Raw genomic sequence first — 12,439 nt, forward strand, 5'->3', positions numbered from 1 at the left:
TGGCCTGGAACACTTCCAAGGGTGGGACAGCCACAGTTTTTCTGAACACGGTTTTTCCAAACCTTCCCTCTTTTCAGTTTGAAACCATTGGCTCCTGTCCTGTCACTATAAGCCCTGATAAAGAGTCTCTATCTTACATATAATCCTCCTTAATATATGGAAATACTGCAACAACATCTCCCTGGAACCTTCTCTTTTCCAGGCTGAACAAGCCCAATTCTGACTTTCTTTACAGAGGATCATTTTCATGGTCCTCCGATGGATTTGCTCCAACAGATCCATTTGTTTCATATGGTGGAGACTGCCACATAGGGGTGGCTACAGTACTCCAGTACTAATAATTCAGATAGAATATCTGAATATCAAACAAAATAGAATATCAAACAGAGGCTCTCGGTAAGGATCTCAGCCATCTCCATCCCTTTAAGCTGATTGTAATGGTCTCAAAACACTCATTTCTGATTACTCTGAGTGCGGGCATACGAGGCAGACAAAGGAGTTTTGCGTGCACAGTCACACACGGCTCACACGGCTTTGGGGACATTTTGGGGACACTCTGGGCACACACATTTCCCCCAGTGTTGGTCGAACTCCCTCCGCCGCACCCAAGCGGCTCTCCGGCACCCGCAGCCGCCTCAGCGGCCCAAGATGGCGGCGGCGCCTGAGGGCTGTGGGGAGGCGCCCCCTGGCGGCCGCCGAGCGGCGCTTCCGCAGAGCCCTGAGCCCGCCCGCCCCGCGCCGGAGGGGGCGTGGCCAGCGCGCGTGAGTGGGCGGGCACGGGAAGCGCCGCCGGCACGCGGTTCGGGGGAGGGGCTGGAAGGCTACGCCCGCCCCCCCCGCGGTATGGCCGCGGGCCAATCAGCGGCGGCGGAAGTGGAGGGGCGGGGCCGGACCGTGCGCGCGCTGCCCGCGCCGCCCCTTCCCGCCGGCAGCCGCAGTGGTGTCGGGCGCGAGTGCGCCGCGCCCGCCGCTCCCGCCCCGCTCCCCCGGCACCGCCGCGACCCCCGGCACCCCCCGATCCTCCTCACAAGGTAACAGGGGCCGCGGGGACGGGAAGGGAGGGGGGGCGAAGCAGGCCCGGGGGCGGGAGGCCGGGGGCCCGCGGCACGTGGCGGGTCCCGCCCGCCGCGCACGTGTGCGGGGCGGGGGAGCCCGGGCCGCGCTCGCCGCGGTGCGTGGTTGGGTCCGTGTCCGTCCCCCTCTCCCCCTCCGAGCGCCGGGGCTCCGAGCCGACCCTCTCTCGTTGTCGCGCAGCCCCCCCGCCGCCAGCCCTCCCCCTCGCACCGCCATGGCCGACGAGCTCGACTTCACCACGGGCGATGCCGGCGCCTCCTCCACCTACCCCATGCAGTGCTCGGCGCTGCGCAAGAACGGCTTCGTGGTGCTCAAGGGGCGCCCCTGCAAGATCGTGGAGATGTCCACCTCCAAGACCGGCAAGCACGGCCACGCCAAGGTGAGCGCTGCCGGCCCGGCTGCCGCACAGCCCGCAGTGTGCGCTCCTGCGGCTCCCGGCTGGCCCACAGGCAAGGGTGTAGCGTTTCATCTGGCTCCGTGTCCCGCCTTTGCCGTTCTCGCACGGTGTCTCATCACTCCAGAGCTGGCTCAAGAGGTTTCGGTCCTGTAAAGCAGGAAGGATTGAGGACGGGGGGATTGGTTTTTTTCTCCCAACTTTAACTCGTTAACGCTTAAAAAAAAATTTTTAACGCTCATAGGGACACAGTCAGTTTCTGTAGTGGGGATAGAGTAAGTTCTGGAAGGGGGGCTGATGAAATCACTAGGGCGTGGTTGGGTTGTGCTGCCGCTACCCACCAGAGCACTTCTGTGTCTGCCCGTGCCGGCAGACTTTTACAATTGCGGTGTTAGAGCAGGAGGGCCCGTGCTGTGTTACATAATCCAAGCTCGGCGGACACGCGTTACTCTGAGGGCCTGCTCTGGCCCTGTTCTGCCGCCTTTGCCTCGCAGCTTCTTCCTTTATTCCAGCCCTGAGAGAGGAGTGCCCGTGTCCCGTTCTCAGCCGCTGTCTGGGGCTGCAGCCCTGCTGCCCGAGCAGTTGGCTCATGCAGCTGTCCAGAGCTTGGAGCAGGGCTGAAATCACCATTCATTCATTCATTCAGCCACACTTTAGGGTGTGTGTATCAGAGTTTAAAGACAGATCTGTTACAAGCCCAGAGATTCGTAAGTTTCCACAGCCTTGTGCGATATGTGCAGGGGAGTAGAGTATTTGGGTTTGTCCAAGCTCTTCCTAGTTTTTTCCTTTATCCTTCCTCTTTTTTTATGGCTTGTTTTAATAGACAGTTCCAAATTTCTTAAATACAGAAACAGCTGTTAGAAGGAAAGGACGTCAAAGGACGTGAAAAGAACTGGTTAAACTGGTCATCTAAGCTCTAGCTGCAGCAAGCAGTGCAGCTGGCACAAAGGGAGGTGGGAGCTGCTATGATCTCTGTGCATGACCACCTATTTTCCCCTTAACTGCCCGTTTCTTCGAACAGCTAGATCTGGAAATAAACATGTTCTTAACCACTGTGAACTCTTAACTTGCTGCTGTAAATCCACAGAAGGCAGTGGAAGATAACAGTGGCTGGGCTTGCTCTCATGTAGGGTTTCTGTAGCGTGCTGTGGGAGGGAGTGAGAGGCCCCCTCTTGATGTGAGGGATGTTTTCATACCACAAGCAAAGGGTTGAGGCACAATCTGGGATTGCACATGATCTCATAGGAAACTGAGTAGAACCAGCAATAACATCTTGCTTCTCTAGGACCAGCGTTAACTGAAGTGATTTTTCTTTTCTTATAGGTCCATTTGGTTGGTATTGATATCTTCACTGGTAAAAAATATGAAGATATTTGCCCATCCACTCATAACATGGATGTCCCAAATATCAAGAGGAATGATTACCAGGTGAGTTAAGAGTCATACAAGGTTTATACTCTTAGTATCCCACACAAACTCTTCATCCCCAAATTTGCCTCTCAATAAAGTGCTGTTGTCAGAATTAATGGGACTTGCCTGTCTAGACATGACATAGCTGCACTCATAGCATTTACTGACTTGTTAAAACTGTTGAAACTCACTGATGGAGAGAGAGCTCCAAAGTGTATAAACAACCTCAGGTCAGAGTAGCAGTCTTTAAGCATGACAGGTAACAGACATAATTCATACCATGCTTTTTCTAGCTATTGTTATAAGGCCACTTCTGGATTCTTTGTGGTACTGGCATCCTTTAGAATATGGAGAGAGGTTTTCCCTGCTTATAAGTTAATATTAGTTAAAGGAGAATCAAGATCTCACATAATTAAATATGAATGTAAGCATAAATTGTTGCTTATAGTTTCACTCTTATACACGGGATAGATGAATCCCCAGAACAGTCCTAAATGGCATCTGATGTGAATTTTAACTTCCCAAAGTTTTCCACTCCTTGTGGGGAAAGTGGCTTTAGGTGATATCAAATAGTTTTGAAGTTCCTGAACTCTATACTGAAATGAGGGGGGCAACTTCTGTAATGCCTTCTGTGATATGGTTGGTGAGCTCTTAAAAGCACAGTTCAGTTGAGTTGTAAAATGTTTGCTATCTTCTCATTTCACTGGGAGTAGTTCTGATCAGGAGCTGACACATCCCCATGATCTGGAAAGCTGCAATTGCTTGACAGAGGCCAACTTCAGTGTTTTAGCAAACATTCTTTAGTGTCTTCAGGACAGCTGATGCTGTTGGAATAAAGTGTGACCAGCCTATCTTAGGGCTCAGACCTTCCAAGAAATTATTACTATTATCTTGGTGATCTGTTGTTCTGGGATTCTGATTTTTTGGATTTACTGTAACGTGTTCCAAATTCCCCAACCTGCTCTGTCAAAATAGTCATTCCCCTTAGCCCAAGCTTTTGGTTAGGCTGAAAACAGCATTATAAACGGGGTCCATGTGGATGTTCCCTAATTTATTAGTGCTTATATGATAGTATCTCACTGTAGAGATGCAGGTAGAGAAGTGTGTAGTTACACTGTTGTGTGTTTTGTACGCTTTATACAAGCAGTGCAGTTGAGTGAATACCATTCCAGTTATTGTTTCTAATTCAGTGATGAAGAAAGCTGAACCATTGACCTGGAAGCAGGACATTTCCTAAATCACACAGATGGGATTTCTAGTGTCTCCTCTACTAGGAAGTAACCAGCAGAATTCTGTTGGTTCTTGATAGCAGAATGCCTTTTGCTACAGTTGCCCTACCTTTCAGCCGACTGAACTTCTGTTAAAAACGGATTTAAATAAGGTTTTTAACTGTTACAGAGTACTAAAGAATTATTGTAACAGGTAGAGTTCACTGCCTTCTGCTTACATTAAGCTACTTACTACCTGCTGGTGAGTGCTGGTGTTAAACTTGTGAAAATGAACTTCTCTTTGCAGCTGATAGGCATTCAGGATGGGTATCTCTCCCTGCTGACAGAAAGTGGTGAAGTTCGTGAGGATCTAAAGTTGCCAGAAGGGGATCTTGGCAAAGAAATAGAAGGAAAATTCAATGCCAATGAAGATGTGCAGGTAAGTAGGGAGGGCAGACAAAGAACAGTTATGGTTAGTCCCACTTGATACAATGAAGAAGTCTTACTCTGATATTGACCACTTGTGTCCCTTTGTGAAGGGTGGGCTTGTGGGGTAAGGATCGGTCCTGTGAGATATAGGAAGACATTTGGACTGGAGCACTTAAAGGAGATGGGATAGATACTAAAATGTGAAAGTTTGTAACTTCTAGAAGCACTTCCTGTAGGCTGGAGCTCACCTGTGTGTCTTCTCTTGCAGATATCTGTCATAAGTGCAATGAATGAAGAATGTGCTGTAGCCATAAAGCCTTGCAAGTAAAGAAGATCGCCAGGCTCGGGCACCTGCTCAGGTCTGGACAAACCACAGATCTATAAATTTGGTCCTTATTGTCACCAAAGCTCTGGCCTTCACAAGCAACCTCATTTCCTTTTTGAATTGTTAAAAAGCAGTGCTGGATTCTGGATTAGTGTTGCAGGCTAACTGGCAGTTTTCAGAATCACTGAGATTTTAATTCCTTAATTGTAACTATTTTAACATTCCTGTGGGTTTCAGCTATGGATCTAAGAAACCAATCAGGTGTTACTAGTGGATATATTTTTATTTGCTTGAGCAAAACAGTGTTTGTCTGTATGAACAGACAAAATACAGTATTCAGGGGCTTTTAGATAAGCTGGTAGGTATCTAGGATTATAAAGTGACCTAGAGCACAAATAGTATTTTTCTTGACATCTTTAGGTAGAACTGACAATAAAAGTAGCTTTTTTTTTTTTCCTTTTTTTAAAGCTTAAGTACTTTGTGGATTGGGACTCTTGCAGAACTGTAGGTGCCAATCACAACTTTTAGACCAAGAAACTCAAGTGATCAGAAATGCCAGCTGGCTTGACCAAGCCCCAGTGGCCATGTGCAACTAAACTGTATTACCTCTGTTTTCTTCTTTGCCAACTTGTTGGCTTATTGTAACGATAAAATGGTTTAAAAAAAAAGCCTACCTGTGGTTTAGGCAGGCCTTTGGAATATTGAGTGGATAAGACATAGATAGGTCAAGGGGACACAAAGGTGAGAATGGATGTTAAAGCTATAGACTTTCACTCGAGGCCTTTGTCAGACTTGAAAAATAAAATAGAAAAATGCAGTTCAATTGCTTTCCTTTATTATATTTATCTTAAACTATAAAAGGGTGACAAAATCCATGGGAATCTGTTGCAGTGCTTCCAGCTTTAGGTTTTAACCTTCAGGTTCAGACCATATTTTTGTAGCACAGGGACCACACGTTTTTGAGAAAGTGGGACAAACTGTAGCATTGAGCCTAAACTAAATGCATGTGATTCTTTTTTTAAAAAAATAAAACTATTGTATTTTCAAAACATAAACTTGACAGACGATACCGAACAACCATGGCTTCACTAGAAGAGTAAATAACTTGCTACCTAGTTAGGGAAGCTGGCTCCTGTCCTGGGGAGTTCTGAGTCATAGCAACATGCATGCATGCCTCTGACTATTTAGTAGCTTAAAAGGCTTCACAGCAATAGTTATGGAAGAATAATTAGCCTGCTCCTCTCTAAGGTGTTCAGCTTGGATTCTAAAACTTGGTGACTCTTCATGAGTGGGGAAACATCCTTAGTCCCTGGCTCAGACCTCTCTTCACAGCTGATAAATTGTTTCCTGAACTTGCCTTAATGCTCAGTGGCTGATGGAGGATGACACAGAAGCTGCCCCGGACAGCACGCACAACTCACACTACTGGCAGCCAGAGTTGGACTCCATGCTGCTCTTAACTGCTTCAAACATTTTCAGCTTCATAGTTTGTACTCTCTAGTCCCCAAAGGGCTCGTGGCAACTGTCCTGAGCTGCCCTTGGCCACCCTGGGGCAGGGCTTAGCAAACCTTGGAGGTGTAAAGCAGGTGGCAGAAGCATGCATTGTCCACAGGCTTCCCACACCAGGGAGAGCAGTGCCAGTGAAGGTAAAGACAGCAATAAATACACTCTGGTAATAAAGCACAGCTCTGGGACACCTGGCAGAGGTAGGACCTGCCACACGCTCTCACCTAGCACCAAACATGTTGCAGGTGAGCTTTATAAATAGCACCTTGACTGAAATGGCAAAGCTGCTTTTGAAAGAAGCTCTAGATTGAAATGCTTCTGGAATAGTTCTGAAGTGGAGGAGGAGTAGTTCAGGCCTGTCTACACTGTGCTCCTGTCTGCCTCTCCATCAAGCTGGTACCTGGAAGTCAGGCTTTGATGGCTCTGGAGGTGACTGTAAGCATTGCTGATGATGCTGGCAGCAAACTGAGCTGTGTGGTGTCACATGGGAGGTCACAGGTTGCTATGTCCAACTAATGCAAGTTCTATCACCACATTACAAATACTTCCAACATGCTTGAAAACTACAAGACTTGAATTTGTCCTTGCTCTGGTAGTGCTATTTTCAGGTTCCTGTCTGTCCTCTAAAACCTTGTTGGAAGACAGGTTCTTGATGTCACTGGGCCACAATCTGAGCAGTTACTGGGACTGAGCTCTCTGGGACCAGGGCTGCTTTAAGCCCTGCTCCTGTGAGTGCAGTCCTGGCCTGACTGGAGTTTTCAGGTACTACAGCAATCTGAAGAGAGGTTTCATGACCTCCAGCTTGCTGGAAGAGCCCTCCTGGGGACTTCCAGATGTCCTTCTATTGCAACCTTCAGTTCTGCAAGATTTAAATGATTAAGTACTTCATTATAGGTTTGTTCTTATATACTTAGTTGTCTTTGTGAAGCACTTCAGACACCATGGAAGTGCAGAGCATCATGCATGAAGTTTCCCATAGGTACATAAGCATGTCTTAAAGCATAATCTCCAAGTTTCAGTAAGGTTAAAAGTTGCTTCTAAATTAAAACATGTATTTGAAGCATTTTTTTTTCCAAAGTAAGACGCTTCAGTTCCTGTCAGAATCGTTGCAACAAACTTTGTGATCAGTAGTCCATAGAGATGTGTATTTTTAATATCATAACCAAGTGCTTAGGGAAGTTCTCCTTCATAGCTTTACTTTAAAACAGATCTTACCAGTGTATTTGTTCTGTATTACTGTCTTAACACTTAAATTGTGTCAAAACCATAAACTTCTTATAGCTGATGGCAATTGCTTTGAGTAAAGCCTGTGAACACAGGGAGGTGGTGAGAGGTATTTCCACTCCAAATAATGTGGTTTTTTATGGCTCCTGTTCATTGAGTTTCTCTTACTACTTCACACAATTGGAAAGACTGCAGTGTTTCCTGCCTCAAATGTTGGCAAATAATACTTTGAGAATTCAGTAGATCCTTCTAATTTTTGCTTATAATGGTGGTTTTTCAACTGGGCTCTTGCTGGTTGAGCCATGTTCTCAGGGCTGTTTTTTTTTAAGCTGAAGTTCATTGTTTCTCTTGCAGGTTTTTCTAATCTGAAGTGTACCCAGAAAACGGTGCACGGTCTGTAGTTTCACAATACAGATAATTTTACATAATCTGTAAAGAAGTCAAGTTTGTTGACAGTTCTAACTCTTATGGTTACTGCAGGTCAGTCTCACAGAATTCAAAATTCAATAAATCCCACTATTATTTTTTTTTTCTTCGGTTGAGTAATTAGAACGTAGTTTGTTACAGTAGAACTAAACTTCAGGCTATAAAGAGACCTTGTTGAGGATATTTCGAGTATCCACGGGAATGTCACTGAAGGTGTGGCTCTGGAGCGATCACAGCTCGCCTCGAGGTGGCCGGAGGCTCTCCAGCACCTGCACCGTGGCCCTGCAGTATTTGGCATCCGAGAGTGACTTGGTTTGTTGAACTCCAAGGAAATGTTTGCTGTGCTTTGCTGTATCGCAGACCCCTTTGTCCTGTGCTGTGTGTTGTAAGCGAACCTGGCTGCTGCTGCTGCTCCCGGGGCAAACCCGGCCCTGCAACCGCGAGATGCGGCAGCTCCGGTGTCTGTTCGGGAAGCTCTGTTACTGTTCTCAACACCATGGAACCGATCAGGGGAAAGATTTGTACGTGTGTGTGTGTTTTGCTCCAGAAATAATAAAGGTGTCAGTGCTGTGGGGACATGGTGCTCGTTATAGTCACGGGAGCGCGGTGGGGCTGCCAAGGGGAGGGGGGTTTCGCGGCCACTTCCAGGGGCGCGGGCAGGGCGGTTGCGGTTCGTGTGGGAGGAAGAGGAAGGCGTGGGGCCGCGTCCCGTCCCGCGGGAGTTACACGAGGAAATTCCACACGGGAATAAATTCCACACGAGATTTAATGCCACACGGCATTCCCTTCCCCGGGCCGCCATCTTCCCGGGAGCGCCGGCGCCTCCCGGCGTGCCCCGCGCGGCAGTCGGCGCGGTGACGTCACCGCCGAGGGTATAAAAGCGCGGCGTGGCCCAGTGCACTTCCTTTCTGCAGGAGCGGCGCGGTGGGAGTGCAATGGCGCCGGTGAGAGCGGGAGGGAGGCGGCGGCGGCGGGGCCGCCCGGGGGAGCCGTGGGGCGGCTGAGGAGCCGGAGGCTGCCCGGTGCCAGCGGTGCTTTCCCGGGAGGGTTTCGTGTGGGAGGCGGCCGGGTCGGGCTGCGCCGGGCCGGCTGCAGTGAGCCGCGCTGGCCGGGAGGTGGCGCTCCCGCCGCCATGTGTGTCCCACCTTTGGGTCGGGAATTTTGTTAATGGTGAGGAATTCTTTAATGTTCCAGCAAAAGGACCGAAAATCCAAAAAGTCAACCTGGAAGTTTTGCCTTGACCTGACCCATCCTGTGGAAGATGGAATCTTTGATTCCGGCAATTTTGTAAGTCGTGGTTTCGCTCATACTAATGACTCATAGTTTAATAAAAGCCTCAGTGCAGCAACTGAGTTACAGTTGAAAAGCTGCATTCTAAATGAGTTAAATCATCAACTGTTCTTTAAAATACTGTCATTAAAAATAAAAAGGTTTCATAACATGCTTCATAGCTGTCCATTAAAGAACTGTTTGAAATTAATTTCTGGTTGAGCATGGGGGGATTTTTCTTATAATTACGTGCTGTAAAATATTTTTGCGTAGTAAATATTTCTGTCAGGACCTAAGTAAATGGTGGTTTTTAATGTTGCTTCCTGACTAGGGTCCCTTCCCTAGTTCATACCTAGGGTGCCATTCCCTAGTGTTCTGTCTCTTTAATGTTGAAACAGGAGCAATTCCTAAAGGAGAAGGTTAAGGTCAATGGGAAAACTGGAAACTTGGGCAACATTGTTCACATTGAACGTCTGAAGAACAAGATCACAGTGACCTCAGAGAAGCAGTTTTCTAAAAGGTTGGCATGGGTTTCATTCTGTTGTGTTTGTGGGGTTTGAACTGTGGGATGTTGGATGTAAAACCAAAGTAATATAGCTTGGAACCAGAGTAATATGCCTTAAAATCAGCAAGTCCTGCCATAAACCTGACACTGCTAAGTCCATCACTAATCCATGTCCCATAAACACACATTAATATTCATCTCTTGTCTGCAAAGTGAATTCCAATTAGTGCACTTCTGATACTTGGAGAGGTGTTAACTCTAACCTTCATAGCACTTGTAAATATTAGTGAAACGTGTAATTGAAACAGATTTATTATATCAGATATTTAAAAGTCGCTTTTTAAAAGTCAAGGCTTGATTGCTAATTAATGTTGACTCTAAGCATATTAATAGAGATACTTTATATAGGTCCTTGGCAGTATATCAGTGGAAGATGGACCTTTAAAATAACACTGAATTAATATAGTGGGTGTCTGTTTGATTATTTAATTGGTTGTATTATAACGATTGTGTGCTTGATGTGGGTTGTTCCAAACAAACCCTTCAAGCCTTAAACTGTTGAGTTTATTAGGACAAACAAGAGCTGAGTGCACTGATGGGAGGTACATATCCTCCCCTTTGTTTGCTGATACAGGTGCAGCAGAATCTATTGTTAGACCAAGGTTTAGAACCGGTTACTAGTGCTGTCTAGTTACTGGCGTTTTGCTAGTATTAGTTCATTTATTTAGTTAGTTAGTTATTCATTAGAGGTACAGATCCTCCCCTTCATTTGCTGATATAGATGTAGCAGAATCTGTTACGTTACACCAAGGTTTAGAACCAGTTACTAGTGCTGTCTAGTTACTGGCATTTTGCTAGTATTAGTTCATTTATTTAGTTATTTATTTATTCATTAGAGGTACAGATCCTCCCCTTCATTTGCTGATATAGATGTAGCAGAATCTGTTACGTTACACCAAGGTTTAGAACCAGTTACTAGTGCTGTCTAATTACTGGCATTTTGCTAGTATCAGTTCATTTAGTTAGTTAGTTAGTTATTCATTAGAGGTACACATCCTCCCCTTTGTTTGCTTATACAGGTGCAGCTACATCTGTTACACCAAGGTTTAGAACCAGTTACCAGTGCTGTCTAGTTACTGGGATTTTGCTAGTATTATTAATTTAGTTAGTTACTCATTAGAGGTACACATCCTCCCATTTGTTTGCTGACACAGGTGCAGCAGAATCTGTTACGTTACACCAAGGTTTAGAAACAGTTACTGGTGCTGTCTAATTACTGGCATTTTGCTAGTATTAGTTCATTTATTTAGTTATTTATTTATTCATTAGAGGTACAGATCCTCCCCTTCATTTGCTGATACAGGTGTAGCAGAATCTGTTACTAGTGCTGTCTAGTTACTGGCATTTTGCTAGTATTATTCATTTAGTTAGTTATTTATTTATTCATTAGAGGTACACATCCTCCCCTTTGTTTGCTGATACAGGTGCAGCAGAATCTGTTGTTAGACCAAGGTTTAGAACCAGTTACTAGTGCTGTCTAGTTACTGGCATTTTGCTAGTATTAGTTCATTTATTTAGTTATTTATTATTCATTTAGTCAAATGAATAATAAATTCCTGCATATCTGTAGTGAAAATATGCTTTTATTGCCTGCTGCATGAGAAATTTTCATATTTCTGGGTATAATTCTGTGGTACTGCCCGCTCAGGACGTTGTTGTGGGTGGAGTGCAGACAGCAGCAGGGGTGTGTCCATTGAGAAGCTTCTAAGGTGAAATTGGTGCTTTCAGGTACCTGAAGTACCTGACCAAGAAGTACCTGAAGAAGAACAACCTGCGGGACTGGCTGCGCGTGGTGGCGTCCGACAAGGAGACGTACGAGCTGCGCTACTTCCAGATCAGCCAGGACGAGGAGGGCTCCGAGTCCGAGGAGTGAGCCAGCCCAGCTTCATCCTCACTGTACAGTACAAAAAACTACAACATCTATTTATGAGAACGCTTTAACTTATTGGTGAATAAAGGTTTTGTGCCCTGTTGGACAGAGCATGGTTGGTTTGCTGGTATTTTTTGTGGAGTTCTGATTAGAGAACAGCACGGGAATTGTTTGGTTTGCAGTTTTCCTTGCACTGCCAGGAATCAGCTGTTCAGTTGGCACCAGTGAAAGTCCCAGTAATAAAAAACTGAGCCCTTTGCCCAGTACGTGTGTAGGACAGTTAAATCAATTTTTAATCATGTTGGTTCAAATGCTTGTGACTAAAAGTACCTCCTCCTGTGAATTTATGTGAAGGTAATGGCAAGAAGAAGTGAAAATTCACTCAAATTTTCTTCATGGCCTCAGGTCAAATGCATTGTTCTCTTGGGGGTCAGTGCCTCTCAGCACAGAAAGTCCAAAATTCCCATTAACCAGGGTTCCAACAATTACAAATCACCAATTGCACTGGTAGCACAGCAGATGGGCCAAGACCAGCACCTGCCAGCTCAGGGCTCAGCAGGCACCATAATTCTTACAGGGCTTTAATACAGCTGAGATACTTACATAAATATATTTTATAAATTGATATAAATAAAATGTATGTTCTTCCCTTTTTAATAGTTTCCGTCTTCATTTCTCAATAAATGGTTTCTCTGCTGTCTTCCAAATAAAATCAGTTTATGAGAGACATCCCACACAT

The 12,439-nt window shown here is 45.9% G+C and overlaps 2 protein-coding genes across 3 annotated transcripts; both read left to right on the forward strand.

Moving 5' to 3' along the window:
* The first annotated feature begins 905 nt into the window (after window positions 1–905).
* EIF5A2 (eukaryotic translation initiation factor 5A2) lies at window positions 906–8,572 on the forward strand. Of its 2 annotated transcripts, XM_064721282.1 has the most exons (6): window positions 906–1,031; window positions 1,255–1,453; window positions 2,792–2,896; window positions 4,394–4,525; window positions 4,784–4,874; window positions 7,925–8,572. In XM_064721282.1, exons 2-5 carry the CDS (start codon window positions 1,289–1,291, stop codon window positions 4,841–4,843), a joined length of 462 nt encoding a protein of 153 aa, XP_064577352.1. In that variant the 5' UTR covers window positions 906–1,031; window positions 1,255–1,288; the 3' UTR covers window positions 4,844–4,874; window positions 7,925–8,572. The 2 variants fall into 2 exon arrangements, with proteins under 2 accessions (XP_064577352.1, XP_064577351.1); XM_064721281.1 differs by having other exon boundaries at window positions 4,784–8,572.
* Window positions 8,573–8,808: 236 nt separating this feature from the next.
* Window positions 8,809–11,811, forward strand: RPL22L1 (ribosomal protein L22 like 1). Its single transcript, XM_064721494.1, has 4 exons — window positions 8,809–8,940; window positions 9,191–9,283; window positions 9,664–9,785; window positions 11,559–11,811. Exons 1-4 carry the CDS (start codon window positions 8,932–8,934, stop codon window positions 11,701–11,703), a joined length of 369 nt encoding a protein of 122 aa, XP_064577564.1. The 5' UTR covers window positions 8,809–8,931; the 3' UTR covers window positions 11,704–11,811.
* Window positions 11,812–12,439: the final 628 nt, after the last annotated feature.

This window comes from Zonotrichia leucophrys, chromosome 9 (assembly GCF_028769735.1).
Source record: "Zonotrichia leucophrys gambelii isolate GWCS_2022_RI chromosome 9, RI_Zleu_2.0, whole genome shotgun sequence".
NCBI lineage: Eukaryota > Metazoa > Chordata > Aves > Passeriformes > Passerellidae > Zonotrichia > Zonotrichia leucophrys.